The sequence below is a fragment of the Ranitomeya variabilis genome, chromosome 6, assembly GCF_051348905.1.
Source record: "Ranitomeya variabilis isolate aRanVar5 chromosome 6, aRanVar5.hap1, whole genome shotgun sequence".
Lineage (NCBI taxonomy): Eukaryota > Metazoa > Chordata > Amphibia > Anura > Dendrobatidae > Ranitomeya > Ranitomeya variabilis.
The window spans coordinates 100,325,847-100,349,636 of record NC_135237.1 but is presented as its reverse complement, the minus strand read 5'-3'; the positions used below and the strand labels follow the sequence as shown (position 1 = coordinate 100,349,636).

The 23,790-nt window shown below is 41.7% G+C and overlaps 1 protein-coding gene across 2 annotated transcripts in view; it reads right to left on the bottom strand.

Annotated features, from left to right (window-relative positions):
• Window positions 1-1,298: 1,298 nt before the first annotated feature.
• The window catches only part of GALNT15 (polypeptide N-acetylgalactosaminyltransferase 15), a 42,155-nt gene continuing 19,663 nt past the window's right edge, over window positions 1,299-23,790 (bottom strand). The window contains exons 6-11 of one of the 2 annotated variants that reach the window (XM_077268858.1): window positions 21,503-21,694; window positions 18,497-18,628; window positions 17,406-17,501; window positions 11,941-12,069; window positions 4,280-4,410; window positions 1,299-1,482 (exon numbers count right to left, since the gene is read on the bottom strand). In XM_077268858.1, coding sequence (XP_077124973.1) covers window positions 1,476-1,482; window positions 4,280-4,410; window positions 11,941-12,069; window positions 17,406-17,501; window positions 18,497-18,628; window positions 21,503-21,694 — 687 coding nt within the window. In that variant the 3' untranslated portion in view covers window positions 1,299-1,475. Of the gene's footprint in view, window positions 1,483-4,148; window positions 4,411-11,940; window positions 12,070-17,405; window positions 17,502-18,496; window positions 18,629-21,502; window positions 21,695-23,790 lie in introns of those variants that run through there. The other variant, XM_077268857.1, reaches the window with a different exon arrangement.

Sequence of the window (23,790 nt, the reverse complement as noted above, 5' to 3'; positions counted from 1 at the left end):
CACTGTTTCAGTGGTGTCTGCACTCTCTCTCCTGAAACAAGCGTCACTTTGACATGTGATTCAGCGCTGGCTTACCTCTCCGCGCCTTTGGACGAATCAGACATTAAGAGAAAGTCAGAGCTGCAGCTGGCCGCTAACTTTCTTTTGATATTTGTTTTGCAATAATACGGAGAGTGTGAAGCCCACACTGATTGGGCACAGGGTTCACGTGACATAATGTGACTCAGGCTCCGGGAGAGCGAGTGCTGACACTTCTAGAATGGCGCCAGCACCGGAGGTGAGTATAAGTGTTGTCATTATACTTGGGACAAACATGCTGATTGAGACGAGGTTGTCCGAGTAGTAAAACGTTATGAAGGAAGTGACTGTTAAAATAATAGGATGTTGAATGGCATCTGTAATTGGTGGTTTTGATTTTTGCCCAAATGATATGCACCAAAACACCTTAATGCATGGGTGTAATTATCTCTTAAAGAATGTCACTAAGATCAACCCTTACCCCCTCTCCCATACCGCATATATGGCTATGCATCTCTGAACTGTAAATCCATAGACATCTTTATATCTCCTATCTGTTGCTGCATTTCTCAGTAATCAGCGTTTCAATTCATAAACAAATGGCATGTCAAGTGCTCTGGGTATGACAGAACATGTAAGAAGTCTCAGCCTCCTGAGGTTTTTCACCACCCAGCACTAGCCTCTTTCAGTTAATTGATAGTTCAGGGTCTGTGTATTGTCCGGCATTGGTATCACTGGTATTGTGGCATGTTTGATTTGGAAATGCTGTTCCCTAGAGATAAGTAGCCACCAGAGATGTCTGGTAGTGACTCCTCTCATAAAGAACATAGGAGCACATCTGTGTATGATGGGGGATTCGGGCAGGATAGCTGCCTGCTGAACGATCAGCACAAACCATGGGTCAGCCGGCAGTTATTCAAAGTGTGTCGGTAGCTTAACATCTTCACGCCGCAGCCCATTTTCATTTTTGCGTTTGTGTTTTTTGCTCCCCTGCTTCCCAGAGCCGTATCATTTTTATTTTCCCATCAATATGGCCATGTGAGGGCTTGTTTTTGTGCAGGATGAGTTGTACTTTTCAACTACACCATTGATTCTGTACTGAAAAACAGGAAAAAAATTCCAAGTGCGGTGAAATTGCAAAAAGGTGCAATTCGACAACTGTTTTTTTTTTTTTAATTTATTTACCATGTTCACCAAATGCTAAAACTGATTTGCTATTATGATTCTTCAGGTCATTACAAGTTCGTAGCTACCAAACATGTATAGGTTCTTTTTTATTTAAGTGGAAAAAAAAGTTATTACATACTGTAGATACACCAGTTTACTTTTACTGATCCTTAATAGGAACCAGTTAGTCCAAGGCTTCGGTCATTATTCTCCAGGCTCCAGATCTAAAATCCTGTAACATTCCTTGCAGGCGCAATAGCTCCACAGGGTTTGTTCTTATGATTTAGTACCTAAAATCTTATGAAATAAAAAAAAAAACTTCTCATCCGCGGCTTAAAAATACTACTATTGAAATACATCTCTGGAATCTAAGAGACTCAAATATCACAAGTGCAATATATAAGCATTTCAGCTTCATAAAAATACATGGTACAATAAAGAATTATTTACTGAATGTACAAGAAGTAAATCCATTTGTCCAATGCATGGGTGAGTACAATGTAACAGGTTGTTATTTACAGTGTCTTACCAATATACACAGTGTTACCTACTCGGTACAATTAGAAAAACATTTTGCTCCTTAGACAGAAAAACATAGATGTTGGCCTGTTAACATTTTCTCCACCTGGTTTCCAATTATCTGCTACTATTCTTCATTAAACAATGTTTGCTGGAGGGTGTTATACTAGAATCAACATTATAGACAATATGTGAATTGACCCGATCCAGCAACCTTAATAATCTGCTGCTGCCGGTCGGGTGCCTGTGAACAGCGTCCCCCACTCATCTTTTGATTAGCCGACCTGTAATATCGCACCAGTACCGCTAATCTGAAGAAGACCCGGCAGGTAGGAGGTGCTTTACAGGGCTCCCATCCGATGGACACAGTCTATTGCTGTAGCCGCTGGATCGGGTTCCGCTGATAAACTCGCATTATATGTACAACTTTTATCACCGATCCATAGGATAGTTGATAGGTGTCTGGTCTCTGGAGGCATCGCCATACTGACCCATGTTTTCTGTTGTGTTAAGCGATGGGCAAACATGTGTGCAACTGCTTTTTGGTATTTACAAAGATATACAAACTCTGTACTCGGTTATTGTCATTAGTCCAGAACCGGCAACACAGATGATTGACTGTCGCTAAATTTAAATTGGAAGCATAGGACCCGTTTCTTGTGATTAATGGGAGTCCTATCAGTGGTGTCTCTAGCAATCAGAAGTGTCAGTTCTGGGAAGACCCTTATATGTGACCCAAGTGATGGCATTGAGGATCGCTTAACGAATATCTGCAATAATTTTGTCTGGCCCATTTCTGGGGTTTTGTGTGAAATTACATCTAATTTCCCTCTGTTTTTCTGTTGTTACAATACACACAAAGGAAATAAATGTGCATAACAAATCATGTGTAATTGCAATAATTTTCCTGGAGAAAAACTTCATTTTCTGGAACAATTTCAAGGGTGCCAACACTTTCGGCCATGACTGTATATGGACCTATAAATATATAGCTGGCTTGCTTATTGAGAGTAAGGTGCTCATCCCAGGCTCCATTTTATCAGGTCTTCCAATGATAAGTGCTATGAAAGATTGTAATTTAACCGTAAATATTATCCATGAAACTATCAATAGCAAGCTACTTTCTGCTCTTTTTGCCCAGTGGGCCCCTATGCAGACGCACAAGCTGCACATATCATTTTGTAATCCTCGTTTCCACTTATTTATAGGATAATCATTAGTTTTGAGCGATACCGTCCGATACTTGAAAGTATCGGTATCGGAAAGTATCGGCCGATACCGGCAAAGTATCGGATCTAATCCGAAACCGATACCCGATACCAATACAAGTCAATGGGACTCAAGTATTGGACGGTATCCCTGATGGTTCCCAGGGTCTGAAGGAGAGGAAACTCTCCTTCAGGCCCTGGGATCCATATTAATGTGTAAAATAAAGAATTAAAATAAAAAATATTGATATACTCACCTCTCCGACGCAGCCTGCACCTTATCGAGGGAACCGGCAGCCTTCTTTGCTTAAAATGCGCGTGTTTACTGCCTTCTGTGACGTCACGGCTTCTGATTGGTCGCGTGCCGCCCATGTGACCGCGACGCGACCAATCACAAGCCGTGACGTAATTTTCAGGTCCTGAATGCCTAATTCTAGGCATTCAGGACCTGAAAATTACGTCACGGCTTGTGATTGGTCGCGTGCCGCCCATGTGACCGCGACGCGACCAATCACAACAAGCCGTGACGTAATTTTCAGGTCCTGAATGCCTAATTCTAGGCATTCAGGACCTGAAAATTACGTCACGGCTTGTTGTGATTGGTCGCGTCGCGGTCACATGGGCGGCACGCGACCAATCAGAAGCCGTGACGTCACGGAAGGCAGTAAACGCGCGCATTTTAAGCAAAGAAGGCTGCCGGTTACTACCAGGGAGCGTCAGAAGATGAGTATATCCCTATTTTTTATTTTAATTCTTTATTTTTTACATGGATATGGATCCCAGGGCCTGAAGGAGAGTTTCCTCTCCTTCAGACCCTGGGAACCATACACTGGGAACTTCCGATTCCCGATACCAGAAAAGTATCGGATCTCGGTATCGGAATTCCGATACAGCAAATATCGGCCGATACCCGATACTTGCGGTATCGGAATGCTCAACACTAATAATCATGTAAAACTCACGCAACATTTGAAGTCAATAGGAAAAGATTTAGTTTCACCTGCTCATGGAAGATTCCTTAAATGGGTATTCCCATCTCCTATCCCAATATGCAGTATGTCGCTTACCCCATGTGTAGGGCATTGCAGTAGCTTAGGTATCCATGGTTACAACCACTCATATAGTGACAGGTAGTTAGCTGTTAGTGGTTGTAACCATGGATACCTAAGCTACTGCAATGCCCTTCACATGGAGTAATTGACATAGCGAATCAGAAGAACTATACTACATTTCTAATTGGAGGTATTTGCTAATATTTTTTTTACACCTACTACATATAGGGATAGGATCTTGGAGATGGGAATAGCCTTTTAAATATTAGTGAAATTAACATGCAATAAAAGGTACATGGTGCGTGACTTGCTCACTTTGGTATCATTTTCCATATTTGGTTCCTTTGGCTATAATGACATGTTGTAATTAATAGAAGTGTGTTGCCAGTCTGTGTTTTCCTTGGCGTCATGCACTTGCCAGTAGGAAGGTGAATGATCAATCCAGCCTGCAAAAGAAAATAATATCACATTATGTATATCAAGTAGAATTTATAAAAAATACAACTGATATAATTTTAAAAATGGACTTCTGTATTATTACTTAAAGAATAACCAATGTTTTAATTTTTGATTCATGCACATGAAAATAAGCAACTTTGTAATATATCTAATCAGGGAAATCTGCTTCTTTCTCTACCATGCAAATTGCCTCTTCAGTAGTGTTGAGCGATACCGTCCGATACTTGAAAGTATTGGTATCGGAAAGTATCGGCCGATACCGGCAAAGTATCGGATCTAATCCGATACCGATACCCGATACCAATACAAGTCAATGGGACACCAAGTATCGGACGGTATCCTGTATGGTTCCCAGGGTCTGAAGGAGAGGAAACTCTCCTTCAGGCCCTGGGATCCATATCAATGTGTAAAAGAAAGAATTAAAATAAAAAATAGGGATATACTCACCCTCTGACGCGCCCTGGACATTACCGCCGTAACCGGGAGCCGTTGTACCTAAGAATGCGCGCTTGAAGGGCCTTAGATGACGTCACGGCGCTCTGATTGGTCCGTAGCGGTCGCGTGACCGTTACGTGACCAATCACAAAGCAGTGACGTCACCTAAGGTCTTTCAAGCGCTTGAAAGACCTTAGGTGACGTCACTGCTTTGTGATTGGTCGCGTAGCGGTCACGCGACCGCTACGGACCAATCAGAGCGCCGTGACGTCATCTAAGGCCCTTCAAGCGCGCATTTTTAGGTACAACGGCTCCCGGTTACGGCGGTAAAGTCCAGGCTGCGTCGGAGAGGTGAGTATATCCCTATTTTTTATTTTAATTCTTTCTTTTACACATTGATATTAATCCCGATACCGATTCCCGATACCACAAAAGTATCGGATCTCGGTATCGGAATTCCGATACCCGCAAGTATCGGCCGATACCCGATACTTGCGGTATCGGAATGCTCAACACTACTCTTCAGAGAAAAAGAGGACTTTAACTCTATAGCACCACCTGTTGGAAGTAGCGATCCTACAAGTCACAATCAACCCGGGTTTTCTCTGAAGAGGCAATTTGCATATTAAATTTCCAAGAGGAGCATTGCACGGCGAATAGGCCTCCTTACCTTGACAAGCCAGAGCTGGTATGTCACTATCCATAATGAGAAACGTTACCCCTTAGATCCCAGTCCAGAGCCTCTCACCTAGCCAAATTAGTTCTCATGCTTTGCACTGACGAGGGCCAACAGCCCGAAAAACCGTGTCTGCGAATTGAGATACTGATTTGGCTTTTATCCTAAGTCATATTGCATGACTCGTTAAAGGGTTGACTGTGACTTGTAGGATCGCTACTTCCAACAGGTGGCGCTATAGAGTTTAAGTCCTCTTTTTCTCTGAAGAGGCAATTTGCATATTATATTTCCCAGAGGAGCATTGCACGGCGAATAAGCCTCCTTACCTTGACAAGCCAGAGCTGGTATGTCACTCTCCATAAGGAGAAACGTTGCCCCTTAGACCTCTTTCTCTACCAGAATTTATCATTGTGATGGCAGTAACTCGAACGCCTCCTCAGTGCCACCCTACTCACCATGGCCACCACAGGGCTTCTCCTCATGTCAGGCCATGTCTCGCTGAATTTTCCACTTACAGCACTGCTCAGCACTGCTGCATCAGCATGTAGCTTCCATGTGGCTTTAGGCATGCATGGCCAGTCTCTGCAGGAAGTTAACCCTGCTGTGTCCTACAGAGATTTGGTTCCCTGACCTATCCTGTGCCAGCAGGGTCTATGTTAGACAACTCCTCCCACCACTCTGTCTGAACGTTGGTTTCTAGCCTGCTAGCACCTTGTTTATGCATTTCTCCATATTCTGTCTTCTGTTATTGACCTGGCCTGCTTACCTGCTCTGTCTGACTTTCCATCCCTGACTCCAGCTTTGTACTGTGAACCCGTGTTGCCTGCCTCAACCTCTGACCATCTGACTACACTTCTGTCTCACCCTCCTGTACCTCGTACCCGTGCCTCTGACCCTCTGGTCAGCAGTTGCAGTCCCAGGGACTGCCCTGGAGTACTACCTGGTGACTACCTGCAGCCCAGCCTATCCTCACTACTAGAGTTGAGCGAATATGTTCGGAATCGGTCTCCGAATCTGAATTTGCCATATTCGTGACATATTGGTAACCTATTTGTGCCAAATTTATGTTTGACGATCGCTTCTGAACATATTCTGTCATTTCTACTCTTATTGACTCCAATGACAATTGGCTGTGTTCAGCATATATATTGCAAATACAATATTCGCTGGCAATCGTAATCGGAACCAAATTTTGAAAAATTTGCTCAACTCTACTCACCACTAGACGTCCTAGTGAAGACCCAGTAGACACTTAAAGAGGTATTCCCATCTCCAAGATCCTATCCCAATATGTAGTAGGTGTAATAATATTAGCAAACACCTCCAATTAGAAATGTAGTATAGTTTTTCTGATTCGTCTCTTTCCTCATGTGCAGGCATTGCAGGACCTTAGGTATCCATGGTTGCAACCACTGATATAGTGATAGTTAGTTTGCTAGTTGCTGGTGGTCGTACCCATGGATACCTAAGGTCCTTCAATGCCTGCCACATGAGGAAAGAGATATTTCCACATGTACTATTGATTTATGTAATAAAAATTAAAAAGAAGGCTTTAAGTATTACTTTTAGATGCTCAATGGTACATAGTATGGAGACAAACATTTGCAGTAATAATGAAAATATTAACACTAATAAGCCCAAAAGTGTACTTTTATTAGCAGAACACAATAAAAAAGAAATAGATGCTTTATGTATCAACAATACAGCAGAGTGCAGTGTGTACAACGTACGGTACGCTGAGAAGGTAACGCTTAGTCTAATGTACTTATCATAGGAAGGAGAAAACTTTAAAAGGAAACAGATGGTTAACAAGGACTGGACAGCATAATAACAGTACAGACAGTTTGTCAGGGCTTGAAGGAATTTTTCGGAAAGGGAAAAAACCAAGGAAATGTCATTATAAATAAATTCCTAAATGTAATTAATCAGCAAATCACAATTGTTTTGTCTAGAGAGATAATTACCATAGAATTGAAATGGCCGTCATCTTGTTACACTGACAGAAACATCCTAGAATGCCAGGACAGGAGCCTGTGAGCATGTGAAGGAGGAGCTCCGCCGCTGGGACCTGGTGATACTGATATTGTTATTTATAGAGACAGGGCACACAGCAGTGTGAGCGGCCTCTTCTTACCTCAGCAGTTCTGGTATCTCCAGTAGTAGTAGCGGAGCACATCTGCCTACATATAAAGGAGAGCGCAGCTCCTCCTGCTGCTCCTATCCTAACATTCTAGGACAGGTTTCTCTCAGTGAAACAAGGTGGACACCATTTTAATTCTCCACTGATTATCTCCTTAAGCTAATTAAATGTATCTAGGAATGTATTTATACTGACATTTCCTGTAGTTATTTAGTTTTTTCTGTCCCTGGAGAATCCCTTTAAGGCTGGAATCACACCAGCGTATGGCATCCGATGCGATATGCTAATGACCTTCGGTTACAGCTCTGCTGTGAGTGGGAGACAAATGTTATACTACTGTGCAGCAATTATTTCGCATGAGATTATCGCGGCACAGGTGCCGGAGAAGTTGGAGAAAGCAATTCCTCCCTCCATTGCCTGTCTCATTGTATATTGGACTGCGCCCGGGTGACAGAGCGCAGTCCGATGATGCACACACACTCCTAGACTTGTATGGGTGCGAGTGAGCAGAGTCTCGCTGCCGATCGCAGCATGCTGTGATTGTTCTCTCATGCCGAATTGGCATGAGAAAATAATTGCAGATCTGAGCTGCCGCATAGTATAAGATGAGGCCGAGTGCCATCCAATGTTTTATCATACAGCACTCTTCCGTCTTGTACAGTAGCGTGACTCCTGCCTAAGAGAATCACTTCTACAGACTTTTAAACAGAGGGGCTAACCCCAATCTGTATCAGTCCATAAGTGGTCAGAGTGCCACCTTGTCCACCCAGTGAGATTGAGAAGTGGCTGAGGTAGGTCATGAGATGAGACCTCAGATACAGAATGATAAGCTTCAGGGCTGTCATCTATGTTCACCATGTCTCCGATTGTGAGGGCCTTAATAATGAACCTGTGTTTTTTTATGACCCATGGAGAAAAATTTGTCTAATAAAGACTAACAAAGCAGGGAATAAACAGACAAAAATCCATCATTTTGCTATTTCTACTCTGTTAAAGATTATTCTACCATCACCAACCTTGCAGTGAATATACCGTACTAAGAACAGGTATCTAGAAGTGTTAAACATTTAGGCCATGATTTATCCCAGTGTCTACAAAAAAGATACTTTATGTCTATATCATATGTACTGTATTAGCATAAGATGTAGTAATTGAAGTTGTAGTAGTAGCAAATTAGACATTTTTGGATAATTTCTAAATTGAAAGTTTTTTACCTACTCATTTTTAGTTTTGATCATATCATAACTTTAACAAGTTTCCACCTATTTTAAGAAAATTGCTCACAAGGAAGATATGGTATAAAGTAAATAAGTAACATTACTAAGGGTACCGTCACACAGTACCATTTACATCGCTACGACGGCACGATTCGTGACGTCGCAGCGTCGTATGATTATCGCTCCAGCGTCGTAGACTGCGGTCACACGTTGCAATCACGGCGCTGGAGCGATGCCGAAGTCCCCAGGTAACAAGGGTAAACATCGGGTTACTAAGCGCAGGGCCGCGCTTAGTAACCCGATGTTTACCGTGGTTACCAGCGTAAAAGTAAAAAAAAACAAACAGTACATACTCACCATCTGATGTCCGTCAGGTCCCTCGCCGTCTGCTTCCTGCTCTGACTGAGATCCGGCCGTACAGTGAGAGCAGAGCGCAGCGGCGACGTCACCGCTGTGATCTGCTCTCACTTTCCGGCCGGCAGACAGTCAGAGCGGAAAGCAGACGGCAAGGGACCTGACGGACATCAGATGGTGAGTATGTACTGTTTGTTTGTTTTTACTTTTACGCTGGTAACCACGGTAAACATCGGGTTACTAAGCGCGGCCCTGCGCTTAGTTACCCGATGTTTACCCTGGTTACAAGCGAACGCATCGCTGGATCGCTGTCACACACAACGATCCAACGATGACAGCGGGAGATCCAGCGACGAAAGAAAGTTTCAAACGATGTGCTACGACGTACGATTCTCAGCTGGGTGCCTGATCGCAGTAGCGTGTCAGACACTGCGAGATCGTAACGATATCGCTAGAACGTCACGAATCGTGCCGTCGTAGCGATAAAAATGCCACTGTGTGACGGTACCCTAACCCATTTAATCACCCTCTCTGGAAGTTCCCACTAATCTGTTTACCTTCTCTAGCAATGACAAGCCGCCCATGTATACATAATTGCAGCAGTCAATCACTGACCTCAGTGGTCACTGCTGAGTTCTGCTATTTTGGCTCTGCCAGTGGTGAGGCCTAGTAGGATGCAAGCTACCGTAATAATGATTGCATGCTAAAGTTCCCTAGTAGAACCAAAAACTCAGCTTACTATAAAGTTTATACCCACACAGTGAACATAGTAAAAAAAAATTCAAATAGTTCTTTGTTTTACTGTAATTGTGCAAAATAAAGTTTATATTGCACACAGGTAGTCAAACATAATCTGTATTAATTTGCTATCACTGTAAACCCACACAATAAAGTTTGCACGTCATGTTTGCCACATGCCATTTGCTGGATTAGCTTTTTCCATTCTGCTCCACTTCACCCCTTCCTCTTCCAGGCTCCTCTGTTGACATAGTGTGATGGCCAATGTCATACTGATTGACAGCCAGCTCTCTGCAGTTAGGAGTCGGCTGTCAGTCAGCATGACAGCAGCAGTCACGCCCAGTCAACAGAACAGCGTATATGCTGCAGAATTGCCGGCAAGAGTGATCCATGACCACTCTGAGCCGCCAGAGAGCGGCGCTGAGAGGCAAGTTGGGCCCATAAGACACTTCTTCGGCCTATAAGAGAAAAATAAAATAGTCCCAGATAACCCCTTTACCAGCTTGAGGCTTTGAAAGTTCTGAGGTGGCTAAAACAAGTGACCTGATCAATATTCAGGCGACTACTTCTTTGAAACCACTAAATAGCTTATATTAAAATGTCTAACAAAAAACGTATTTAAAAATGTAAAAAAAAGAATCAAGATTACGCCGAAAAAGGATGCTTGTAACAAAAGATGACGGCATGTCTGAAAGTGTCTTCCTCTGGCAATGCTCAGCAGGTAAGCCGGCATCTCATATTGGCTGTGTGCACACAGCCTAAAAATGTTCTAGAGTTTCAGAGTGCAGGAATTTAAAAAAAAAAACAACTGTCGAAATGCTATACTGGTAAGGTGTTAATTAGTGATGAGCGAGTGTACTCGTTGCTCGGGTTTTCCCGAGCATGCTCGGGTGATCTCCGAGTATTTATGACTGCTCAGAGATTTAGTTTTCATGGCTGCAGCTGAATGATTTACAGCTATTAGCCAGCTTGATTACATGTGGGGATTCCCTAGCAACCAGGCAACCCCCACATGTACTCAGCCTGGCTAATAGCTGTAAATCATTCAGCTACCGCGATGAAAACTAAATCTCCGAGCGGTCATAAATACTCGGAGAAAATGACAAACAAAATAATAACAATAACAAAAGTATATACAAAGAACATAGCAAACAATATAAGGTCATAATATCACATAACAATATATTGGCAGAGCTAGGAATTCCCTTTTTGACCTATTCGGGCACTTCTTCACTTTCTCTTTATAAATTCAATAATAGAGATTGGAATTGGTATTGTGCTTGATTCCTAGCTCTGCCAATATATTGTTATGTGATATTATGACCTTATATAGTTTGCTATGTTCTTTGTATATACTTTTGTTATTGTTATTATTTTGTTTGTCATTTTTTCCTTATACTGACACAGATGTCTGTGTTTTTGTAGTAACTAATGAAGGTCACAATTGACCAAAACGTTTTCCTGTATTTGCTACAATAAATTTTTCCTGCTGCATCTTACCTAAAGTTGAGTGCTAGGTCTCTTACTATTAATCTGTATGGTTTGAGAACCTGTCCTTAGCACCCCTTCTCTAGTAGTGCTTACGGTTAAATTTTCCATAAATACTCGGAGGTCACCCGAGCGTGCTCAGGAAAACCCGAGCAACAAGCACACTCGCTCATCACTAGTGTTAATGCCTATGTCAGAGCACAAAAAAAGTACCATTTGGAAAAGCAAAACTTTATAAGATACTTGATTATCACAGTCCTTGATTTGCAACAAAAATAAGGCCTCATTTAGAAATCCAAACACTTAATAAAAGTCACTACATGATGTACATGAGGGTTTTTTTTAAGGTCTTTGTTATAAATAGAGACGTAAATCCTAAAGGAAAGAAAAGAAAGAAAGAAAAAGAAAGAAAAAGGTGTGCACCTGACCTAAATAATACTATATACTGTAAATTAAACAATATTTGTACCTCATTAAAATCCCATGTGGATACATCATTGAAGGAGCAGTTTCTAAGGAGTACATTTTCATCTGTTACATCCAGACACAGAGATTCTGACGCTCTTAATTGCAACTTCTTACCATAATAAACCAGTACCTAGGAAAGAAAACATTTGTAACTTAATAAACAATTAAAACGTGAATCTTATTTATACTCAGACATAATAAAGTGTGACGTGTGTGTGTTATAAAAAGAAGGGTTTATTATTTTGCTTCTCGGCTGCTTACCAAGCTGTGCACTGCCACAGATTACAGTGGGGCAAAAAAGTATTTAGTCAGTCAGCAATAGTGCAAGTTCCACCACTTAAAAAAATGAGAGGCGTCTGTAATTTACATCATAGGTAGACCTCAACTATGGGAGACAAACTGAGACAAAAAAATCCAGAAAATCACATTGTCTGTTTTTTTATCATTTTATTTGCATATTATGGTGGAAAATAAGTATTTGGTCAGAAACAAACAATCAAGATTTCTGGCTCTCACAGACCTGTAACTTCTTCTTTAAGAGTCTCCTCTTTCCTCCACTCATTACCTGTAGTAATGGCACCTGTTTAAACTTGTTATCAGTATAAAAAGACACCTGTGCACACCCTCAAACAGTCTGACTCCAAACTCCACTATGGTGAAGACCAAAGAGCTGTCAAAGGACACCAGAAACAAAATTGTAGCCCTGCACCAGGCTGGGAAGACTGAATCTGCAATAGCCAACCAGCTTGGAGTGAAGAAATCAACAGTGGGAGCAATAATTAGAAAATGGAAGACATTCAAGACCACTGATAATCTCCCTCGATCTGGGGCTCCACGCAAAATCCCACCCCGTGGGGTCAGAATGATCACAAGAACGGTGAGCAAAAATCCCAGAGCCACGCGGGGGGACCTAGTGAATGAACTGCAGAGAGCTGGGACCAATGTAACAAGGCCTACCATAAGTAACACACTACGCCACCATGGACTCAGATCCTGCAGTGCCAGACGTGTCCCACTGCTTAAGCCAGTACATGTCCGGGCCCGTCTGAAGTTTGCTAGAGAGCATTTGGATGATCCAGAGGAGTTTGGGGAGAATGTCCTATGGTCTGATGAAACCAAACTGGAACTGTTTGGTAGAAAAACAACTTGTCGTGTTTGGAGAAAAAAGAATACTGAGTTGCATCCATCAAACACCATACCTACTGTAAAGCATAGTGGTGGAAACATCATGCTTTGGGGCTGTTTCTCTGCAAAGGGGCCAGGACGACTGATCCGGGTACATGAAAGAATGAATGGGGCCATGTATCGGGAGATTTTGAGTGCAAACCTCCTTCCATCAGCAAGGGCTTTGAAGATGAAACGTGGCTGGGTCTTTCAACATGACAATGATCCAAAGCACACCGCCAGGGCAACGAAGGAGTGGCTTCGTAAGAAGCATTTCAAGGTCCTGGAGTGGCCTAGCCAGTCTCCAGATCTCAACCCTATAGAAAACCTTTGGAGGGAGTTGAAAGTCCGTGTTGTCAAGCGAAAAGCCAAAAACATCACTGCTCTAGAGGAGATCTGCATGGAGGAATGGGCCAACATACCAACAACAGTGTGTGGCAACCTTGTGAAGACTTACAGAAAACGTTTGACCTCTGTCATTGCCAACAAAGGATATATTACAAAGTATTGAGAGGAAATTTTGTTTCTGACCAAATACTTATTTTCCACCATAATATGCAAATAAAATGTTAAAAAAACAGACAATGTGATTTTCTGGATTTTTTTTTCTCAGTTTGTCTCCCATAGTTGAGGTCTACCTTTGATGTAAATTACAGACGCCTCTCATCTTTTTAAGTGGTGGAACTTGCACTATTGCTGACTGACTAAATACTTTTTTGCCCCACTGTATATCACAAAGAAAAAAGTTACATTTTAAAATGTAAATTTATTTTATATAATGTAGTGTCTCTAATAAAATTAAATAAAATCTGATTTCTTGTGGATATGTTAATTAATGATATATTTGGGACAGATTTCCCCTTATGATCTAAAATTAAAAGCCACATTTCGATTATGCTTCTTTTCAATCTCTTTTTTGATGGTGAGAAAATACATTTTAATTTTTTGGATGTCAGAATATATTCCTTAAATTACTTACACCGTGTTCCAAATTATTATGCAAATGATATTTTTCTTGGATTTTCCTAAATGGTCGGTGCAAATGACAGTCAGTCTAATAAAAGTTATCACCCGTTAGATTATACATTGAATTTTATTGAAGAAACCTCCCAATGATAACAGTATAATCTCCAAAATGAATAAAAACTCAAAATGCACTGTTCCAAATTATTAGGCACAGTAAAATTTCTAAACATTTGATATGTTTTAAAGAACTGAAAATGCTCATTTGTGGAATTTGCAGCATTAGGAGGTCACATTCACTGAACAAAAAAGCTATTTAACTCCAAAACATCCAAATAGGCCAAGTTACATGTTAACATAGGAACCCTTCTTTGATATCACCTTCATAATTCTTGTGAGTTTTTGGAGAGTTTCTGCTTGTATTTCTTTGCATGAAGTCAGAATAGCCTCCCAGAGCTGCTGTTTTGATATGAACGGCCTCCCACCCTCATAGATCTTTTGCTTGATGATACTCCAAAGGTTCCCTATAGGGTTGAGGTCAGGGGAAGATGGTGGCCACACCATGAGTTTATCTCTTTTTATGCCCATAGCAGCCAATGACTCAGAGGTATTCTTTGCAGCATGAGATGGTGCATTGTCATGCATGAAGATGATTTTGCTCCTGAAGGCACGTTTCTGCTTTTTAGACCATGGAAGAAAGTTGTCAGTCGGAAACTATATACTTTGCAGAGGTCATTTTCACACCTTCAGGAACCTTAAAGGGCCCCACCAGCTGTTTCCCCACGATTTAGGCCTAAAACATGACTCCTCCACCTCCTTGCTGACATCGCAGCCTTGTTGGGACATGGTGGCTATCCACCAACCATCCACTACTCCATCCATATGGACCATCCAGGGTTGCTCGACACTCATCAGTAAACAAGACTGTTTGAAAATTACTCTTCATGTATGTCTAGGCCCACTGCAACCGTTTCTGCATGTAAACACTGTTTAGGGGTGGCCGAATAGTAGGTTTATGCATCACAGCAAGCCTTTGAAGGATCCTACACCTTGAGATTCAAGGGACTCCAGAGGCACCAGCAGCTTAAACTTACTTTTTCCTGCTTTGTAATGGTATTTTGGCAGCTGCTCTCTTAATCCAATGAATTTGTCTTGCAGAAACCTTCCTCATTATGCCTTTATCTGCATGAACTCTGTCTGTGCTCTGTTTCAGTCCCAAATCTCTTCACAGTATGATGATCACTCTTAAGTTTTCGTGAAATATCTAATGTTTTCATACCTTGTGCAAGGCATTGCACTATTTAATGCTTTTCAGCAGCAGAGAGATCCTTTTTAGTTCCCATATTGCTTGAAGCCTGTGGCCTGCTTAATAATGTGGAACATCATTTTTAAATAGTTTTCCTTTAATTAGAGTGAAATGGAAAACTAATTATCATATGTGTTTAAGATTGATTTCAATTTAAACAATTAAATCTTTATGACACTTAAATCCAATTTGCATAATAATTTGGAACACGGTATATAACCAAAATGTAATCTTATAACCTGTCTATTGCAGCAGTTTGACCACCACCAACCCAAAAAGCGTGGTTCTGAAATGCCCCCTCTGAGTGTAGAGATGACTGGACATGCATGCCTACTCATACTGGAATACTGGAGGTGAGTGCAGCAAGGGCAATCTCTGGCAGTCTATATGTAGTTCCAACGTGGGCAACATTTAATTCCGAAAAAGAATTTCAGATCCCTATTCTCTGGATTGGTGATTTTTGACTGCTGAAATCCACATGGATCTACAGGTTTTCACCTATCCCTTGGATAGGTGATACATTCAGTGTTGGGAACAACCTTTTAAACAAATAAAAGCAGGCTTTCAGATTATTTGTGAAAAATAGTTTTCAGGATTTCTTGATAGATTTGATTTAAAAGTAGAACTGTACTTTCAACAAACTTTGCATAAATCAATAGTACTGGTGTTTATAAGAAATTTTGTAGTGTATCTTATCAGAGAAATCAGCTTCCTCCCCACTTACAACTGTAACACTGGTGGATGTGGACCCACTGCTTCACGGGCCAGGCTTACCCAGAAGGGGTGTGATTAAGTGTCTACCGGGTCTTCCCTAGGGCCTCTGATGGTGAGGATAGGCTGCCAGTAGACACCAGGTACTATTCCAGGGTAGTCCCCGCAACTGCGCAGCTAACAGGAGTGAGTCAGAGGTGCGGTTACGAGGTACAGGAAGGCGAGACAGAGGTGTACGCAGACGGTTCGAGGTAAGGGCAGGCAGCACGGATTCACTGTACAAAGCCAGAGTCATGGATGGGGAAGTCAAACAGAGCCAGGTCGATAACAGAAGACAGAATACGAAGTTGTGCATAAACAAAGTGCTAGCAGGCTAGGAACCAATGTTCGGGCAGAGAGTGGTGGAGCAGCTGCTGAATATAGACCTTGCTGACATGGGATAGACCAGGGAACCTAATCTCTGAGGGACAAAGCAAGGATTAATTCCTGCAGAGACCAGCCATGCCTCCCCATAGACAAATGAAAACCACTTGCAAATGCAGCAGTGCTGAGGAGTGCTGCAAGAGGCAAACTTAGCAAGATGGCTGACAATAGGAGAAACTGCGTGGTGACCACAGTGAGTAGTGTGGCGCTGAGGAGGCATGTGAGTTACTGCCATGACAACAAGAAACTTCTTCCCCTGCTCCTGCCTCCTGTACTCATTATCCACCATGAAAAATCAGCTCAAGTCCATATTGCTCAGATACGATGGACTGTAGGGATCATATGACATAAACAAGTATCCTCTATTGAGCGGGGTAGTAAGGAGTAGGAGTGACCAGAAGGGAAAGGAACAGAGAATGAGGCAGAAAAATATGGTGCAGAGTTCTATAACAAGTAAGTGTTTTACATCAGAGCTTATTTCAGATCAACACATCTCAGCTCTGCTGCATAATGTATCCGATGTTGCTGCAGCTTGTCTCTGTGAGCTATAAAGTGGATGAAGGTCAGGCCTTCCCTCTCTATGCTGTGCTGTCTATGGGAGAGCTCACTGAAGCTTGTATCCTCCCCCTGTTCCCACTGTACTGCAAATGACAGACAGCATACAGAGGGGAAAACTGGTGGGAATGCAGGATAAGTAAGGATGCTGTCTGTCATTTGCAGTACAGTGGGAACAGGGGGAGGATACAAGCTTCAACTAACTATGACGTTAATAGGCAATATGTGGAGTTATTCCAGAGGTAGACACAAGACAGCTTATTCTAAAAAGTTATTTTAAAGCACAGCTACCTTTTTTATCTTGTTGCTTACAAACATTTTGGAAAGACACAAATTAAAACTACCTGATTCACTTTGTCATCACAATGGGAAAGCTCTACCAGCTGATTGCTTCTGTTATAGGAATACTGCACACACTGTCCAGCATCTGAATTTAAAAGCTGTAAAAGTAAAAAAGATGGAGTTAACCAAATGTGAATTATGTATGTACACCTTTTGATATTTAAATGTGTTTTATGATCTTTATTTACGTTAATTTTGCAAAAACGTAAAAAAGAAATGGAGTTCCAGTGGTTTTCTGGTCATAAGGGGCAGCATGGTGGCTCAGTAGATAGCACTGCAGCCTTGCAGCGCTGGAGTCCTGGGTTCAAATCCCACCCTGGACCACATCTGCAAGGAGTTTGTATGTTCTCCCCGTGTTTGCGTGGGTTTCCTCCGGGTTCTCTGGTTTTCCTCCCACACTCCAAAGACATACTGATAGGGAATTTAGATTGTGAGCCCCGTCGGGGACAACATTGATAATGTGTGCAAACTGTAAAGTGCTGCGGAATATGTTGGCACTATATAAAAATAAAAATTATTATTTGTATAAGATATTGATCGTTGAGGGTCCAGCAATTGATACTCCCTTTGATCAACTGTTATAACTTGCGACACATGATGTAAACATATTGAACTGAACTGCAATGCAAGTCAGGCCGGGGTCACACGAGCATATGTTCTCTAATGCAAGACTCTCAGATCAAATTCTGTCAGCGCTTGAGCCAAGTGTCAGTGCCCTGTGCTCCAATCCTCTTGCAGGAGAGAATCAAAGCACCATAATTTTTCCATCTCCTTCATTGCCTGCATAATTGGTCTACACTCAGATGACATCAGAATGAAGTCCAATGTTTCACACGTACCCATAGACTTGTGTGATTGTGCAAGGTCTAATTCTCTGATGCACTCTCAGCATGCAGATCTGCATGGCCCCATAGTATAACATTGGGATGAGTGCGATCTGATTTGCATTTGGATTACACTTGTCCAATTGATACGCTCGTGTGAGTGAGCCCTTAATGTGTAGCCACTGCTGCTTCATACAGAAGATCAGTGTTTACATAGATTTACTTTTCAAACTAACAAAACTATTTCAGTCTTAATTAATATTTATTACTTGTCCTGTTGACTCGAGAACTGGAAGCATAGTGTTCATAGCAGGGTCAATATTGGATAAAAACCAAGTGAATCCTTTACATCCCAATCTCATACGGAGTTGTTTCAGCTCAGTAGCATCATTCATCTCTATCTAAGGCAGAAAGAAAATATGTTGTAATGACACAGGATAGAAGGAAAAGTAAAATTACATTATCTATTCTAAAATTTTGCTTATCCCAGATGCTTTACTATGATGGGACTGATTAATCCTATTTCAAATTCCTAGTGATTTTTGGCTATTAATTTTGGTGTAAATTATGCACTTCATTTTTATAGATTTTCTTAATACATCTGAACAAGGAGTTGTGGAAAATATGCTTTGTTCAGTGAGCAGCACTGCATTAAGAACCTATAGTGGCTTGCAAAAGTGTTCACCCCCTTGGCATTTTTTTGTGTGTCGCTACAGCACAGCCTGGAATTTCACTGTTTGTTTTTGAGGGTTTGCATCAGCTTATGTAAAGAACATGCCTACAACTCTGAACATTTGGTTTTCTTTTTTTGTGAAGCAAACAACAAATAGGACAAAATAACTGAAAACTTCAGTGTGTGCAACTATTCACCCCCCTAAAGTCAGTACTTTATAGAGCCTCCTTTTATGGCAATTACACCTGCAAGTCACTGTAGATAAGTATATATGAGCTTTCCCCATCTTGCCACTGGGATTTTTGCCCATTACTCAAGGCAAAACAGCTGCAGCTCCTTCAAGTTAGATGGCTTCCTCTGATGAACAGCAATCTTCAAGTCTGACCACAGACTCTTCTGAATTGGATTAAGTTCTTGGCTTTGACTAGGCCACTCCAAAATATTTACACGTTTGCCCTTAAACCACTCAAGTTTTGCTTTAGCAGTATGCTTTGGGTCATTGTCTTGTTAGAAAGTGAACATCAGTCCCAGTCTAAAATCACTGACAGACTGAAGCAGGTTTTGCTTAAGAATATCCCTGAATTTTGCACCATCCTTCTTCCTTTCAACTTGGACCATTTTCCCTGTCCCTGTTGCCGTAAAAACATCGCCACAGCATGATGCTGGCACTACCATGTTTCACTGTGGGTATGCTGTTCTTGGGATGATGAGCTGTGTTGGTTTGGTTCCAGACATAATATAATATTTAAACATAAGTTGCAATGTAACAAAATAGGAAAAGAGCCAAGGAGGATGAATAGTTTCACAAGCAACTGTAGATGTCAGCCTTACATAGTTTGAACTGTAATGACTCTGACCAGCTAATTGCAGTGATCGAGATTCACAAATTTGTGTCTGAGCATTTACATAGAAACGGGTAGTGGCAAGCACACTAAAACACCCTGTAGCCATTCATCAACATCTACTTGCAACATACTGGTAGACCACAATATGCTTTTTGTCCAAAACTGCGTAATAGTGCATTTACACCGTTTTCAGGAGGTTCACTCTTTTAAATAATTTTTTTAACAAAATTTCCTTCTCCTTTGCTCTGCTATCTGTTTCCAAATAAAGCTAATTTGTTCAAGTTGTTAACACTGATTCTACAACGTTTGTAACCATGCAAATCAAGCTGAAAGATGTAGATCCAGGTTGAGTATATAGATCCATGCTCTTTTGATGCGATATCCAACACTAATTTAAAAGCAACAAATAACCTATAGTCCAAAGCATATGAAGCAGAATAAAACTTCACATTTATTTACAGTACCAGTCAAAAATTATGATACAACAGGTCAGGCAATGGTTTTCCTTGTTTTTATAAGAATGTACACATTGCATATTCAGGCTAAAGGCAGCAAAACCACAGATGAATAAATCTGGAAATGAGGAGTAAAGAAACAAATATCAGAATATGGGTTAAACCTTAGATTCCTCAAAGTACCTCCCTTTTACTCTGATGACCGCTTTACAAGCCCCTTGACATTATCTCAAGCAACTTCATTGGGTCGTCACCTGGAATAACTTTCAACAGTCTTGAAGGTGTTCCCTGAGATGCTGAACACTTCTTGGCTTCTTTGCCTTCACTCTATTGTCCAACTCATCCCAAACTATCTCAATTGGATTGAGACTGGGGAATTGTGGAAGCCATGTCATCTGGTGCAGCACTTCATCGCTCCCTTCTTGGTCACATAACTCTTCCATAGCCTTAAGGTGTGTTTTGGGTCATTGTCCTGTTGCAACACTAATAATGGTAACAATAAGTGCAAATCAGATGGATGGCATATCATTGCAGAATGTTGTGGTGGCTATGCTGTAACCCAGTGTGCCTTGAGTTTGTAATAAATAACCAACAGTGTCACCAGCAAAGTACCCCCACATCATTACAAGTTACCCTCCATGCTTCATGGTGGGCACCACATATGTAGAAACTATCCACTCATCTTTTCTGTGTCTCACAAAGACATGGCGGTTGGTACCAAAAAATCTAAAAATTTGAGTCAACAGACTACAGTACATGTTTCCACTGATCTGTTCTCTTGCTTGTCCTTGTGTTTCTGTCCCAAATAATATGTTTCATCTTCTTGTTCACTGTCCTCAGTAGTGGCTTTTTTTGCATCAATTCAACCATAAAGACCTGCTTCTCATAGTCTCCTGTGAACAGTTGATGTTGAGATGTGTTGCTACTTGATGGCTGTGCATCAATCATGAGGGCTGTTATCTGAAATTCTGTCAATTTTCAGTTTCTGAAGCTGGTGATTCTGATGAACTTATCCTCTACAGTAGAGGTTATTCTTAGTCTTCCTTCCTTATGGCGGTCCTTGTGAGAGTCTAAACATTTACCATTCTATGATGACAGATTTTGTAAATGCTGTATTCACCTTAGGTTCACCAGGTGTGACTCAACATGGGAATATGGTAGCAAAAAATATTCCTTGTTTCATCATTGATACTGTTGGTAAGCTCAAGTGCTAAGCTGAATGTGATGAAAGAAAGTGACCCTTAATATATAAACCTGCACAAAAATGTAATAAAAAAAACACAATACAGAGTAAGTTCTTACCGGCTTAGTTAGCAATTCCTTTCCAATATTATGGTAGAAGAAATCTTTGTACGAGTCCATCCAAACTTCTGCTATTCGAATCTTATTTTTTAGTAGTGTTTCATTTTGATATGTATTGTATGTTTGATTCTGAAGCAAATGGCCAACTCTTGAACACGGCACGATTTCTAATGATCCACCACAGAGCCAAACCTGAGTAGGAAATGCATTTCATGACGCTAAATACTAATAAGTACTCACTGTTTAACACAATAGTAAATTAAAGAGAATGCATTGTGATTTATATTACCCAATCTTAAAGCAGCCTATGATGGAAAAAAAGCTAAGCTACATAATATACAAGTTTATTTCATTTGTAGCAAAATTTATTTGCAAACCAGAGTAACTTTTCACGGGACTCCTTAGAAATCCAGTGAGAGACCTTCTTACCCTGCACATAAATACATTGTTTACAATCTTCTCTGTGCATACAATATGGAGAAAGATGACAATCAGCCTGCATAAGAGGGGGAATCAGGGCTTTCAATATTAGTTTTAGTAGTGCTATCAGGATTTTCTTTCATTTTTACTAACAAATTCTTCTTCAATCATGTACAGTGGGGGAAATAAGTCTTTGATCCCTTGCTTATTTTGTAAGTTTGCCCACAGACAAAGACATGAACAGTCTATAATTTTAAGGGTAGGTTAATTTTAACATTAAGAGATAGAATATCAAAAATAAAATCCAGAAAATCACATTGTATAAATTATATAAATTTATTTGCATTTTGCAGTGACAAATAAGTATTTGATCCCCTACCAACCACTAAGAGTTCTGGCTCCTACCGACCAGTTAGATGCTCCTTATCAACTCGTTACCTTCATTACAGACAGCTGTCTTACATAGTCACCTGTCTACAGACTCAATTAATCAGTCAGACTCTAACCTCTACAACATGGGCAAGACCAAAGAGCTTTATAAGGATATCAAGGACAAGATCATAGACCTGCTCAAAGCTGGAATGGGCTACAAAACCATAAGTAAGATGCTGGGTGAGAAGGAGGCAACTGTTGGTGCAATAGAAAGAAAATGGAAGAAATACAAAATTACTGTCAATCGACATCGATCTGAGGCACCATGCAAAATCTCACCTCTTGGGGTATCCTTGATCATGAAGATGGTGAGAGATCAGCCTAAAACTACACAGGAGGAACTTGTTAATGATCTTAAGGCAGTTGGGACCACAGTCACATCACACAGTAAAGGTTTAAAATCATGCAGTGCCTGCAAGGTCCCCCTGCTCAAGAAGGCACATGTACAAGCCCATCTGAAGTTTGCCAATGAACACTTGGATGATTCTGTGAGTGATTGGGAGAAGGTGCTGTGGTCAGATGAGACATAAATTGAGTTCTTTGGCATTAACTCAACTCGCCGTGTTTGGAGGAAGAGAAATGCTGCCTATGACCCAAAGAACACCATCCCCACTGTCAAGCAGGGAGGTGGAAACATTATGTTTAGGGGGTGTTTCTCTGCTAAGGGCACAGGACTACATCACCGGATCAATGGGAAAATGGATGCAGCCATGTGCCGTAAAATCCTGAGTGACAACCTCCTTCCCTCCGCCAGGACATTAAAAATGGGTGGTGGCTGGGTCTTCCAGCAAGATAATGACTCAAAACATACAGCCAAGGCAACAAAGGAATGGTTCACAAAGAAGCACATTAACCCCTTAACGACCTTTGACGCATACGCTGCGTCATGAAAGTCGGTGCCAAAACGACCTATGACGCAGCGTATGCGTCATGGAATGATCGCGTCCCTGCAGATCGGGTGAAGGGGTTAACTCCTATTTTACCCGATCTGCAGGGAGAGGGGGAGTGGTGCTTCAGCCCAGGGGGGGTGGCTTCACCCCCCCGTGGCTACGATCGCTCTGATTGGCTGTTGAAAGTGAAACTGCCAATCAGAGCGATTTGTAATATTTCACCTAAAAAACTGGTGAAATATTACAATCCAGCCATGGCCGATGCTGCAATAACATCGGCCATGGCTGGAAATACTAAAGTGCCCCCCCCCACACCCACCGATCGCCCCCCCAGTGCTCCGTTAGTCCTCCGGTCCCCTCCGTCCGCCTGCCGGCTCCCCCGTCCTGCTGTCCGCTCCCTCCTTGCTCAGATCCCCCCCCCTGTGCTCCGATCACCCCCCCTGTGCTCCGATCCACCCCCCCACCACCCCTTCATACTTACCGATCCTCCCGGTGTCCGGCCGTCTCCTCCCTGGGTGCCGCCATCTTGGAAAATGGCGGGCGCAT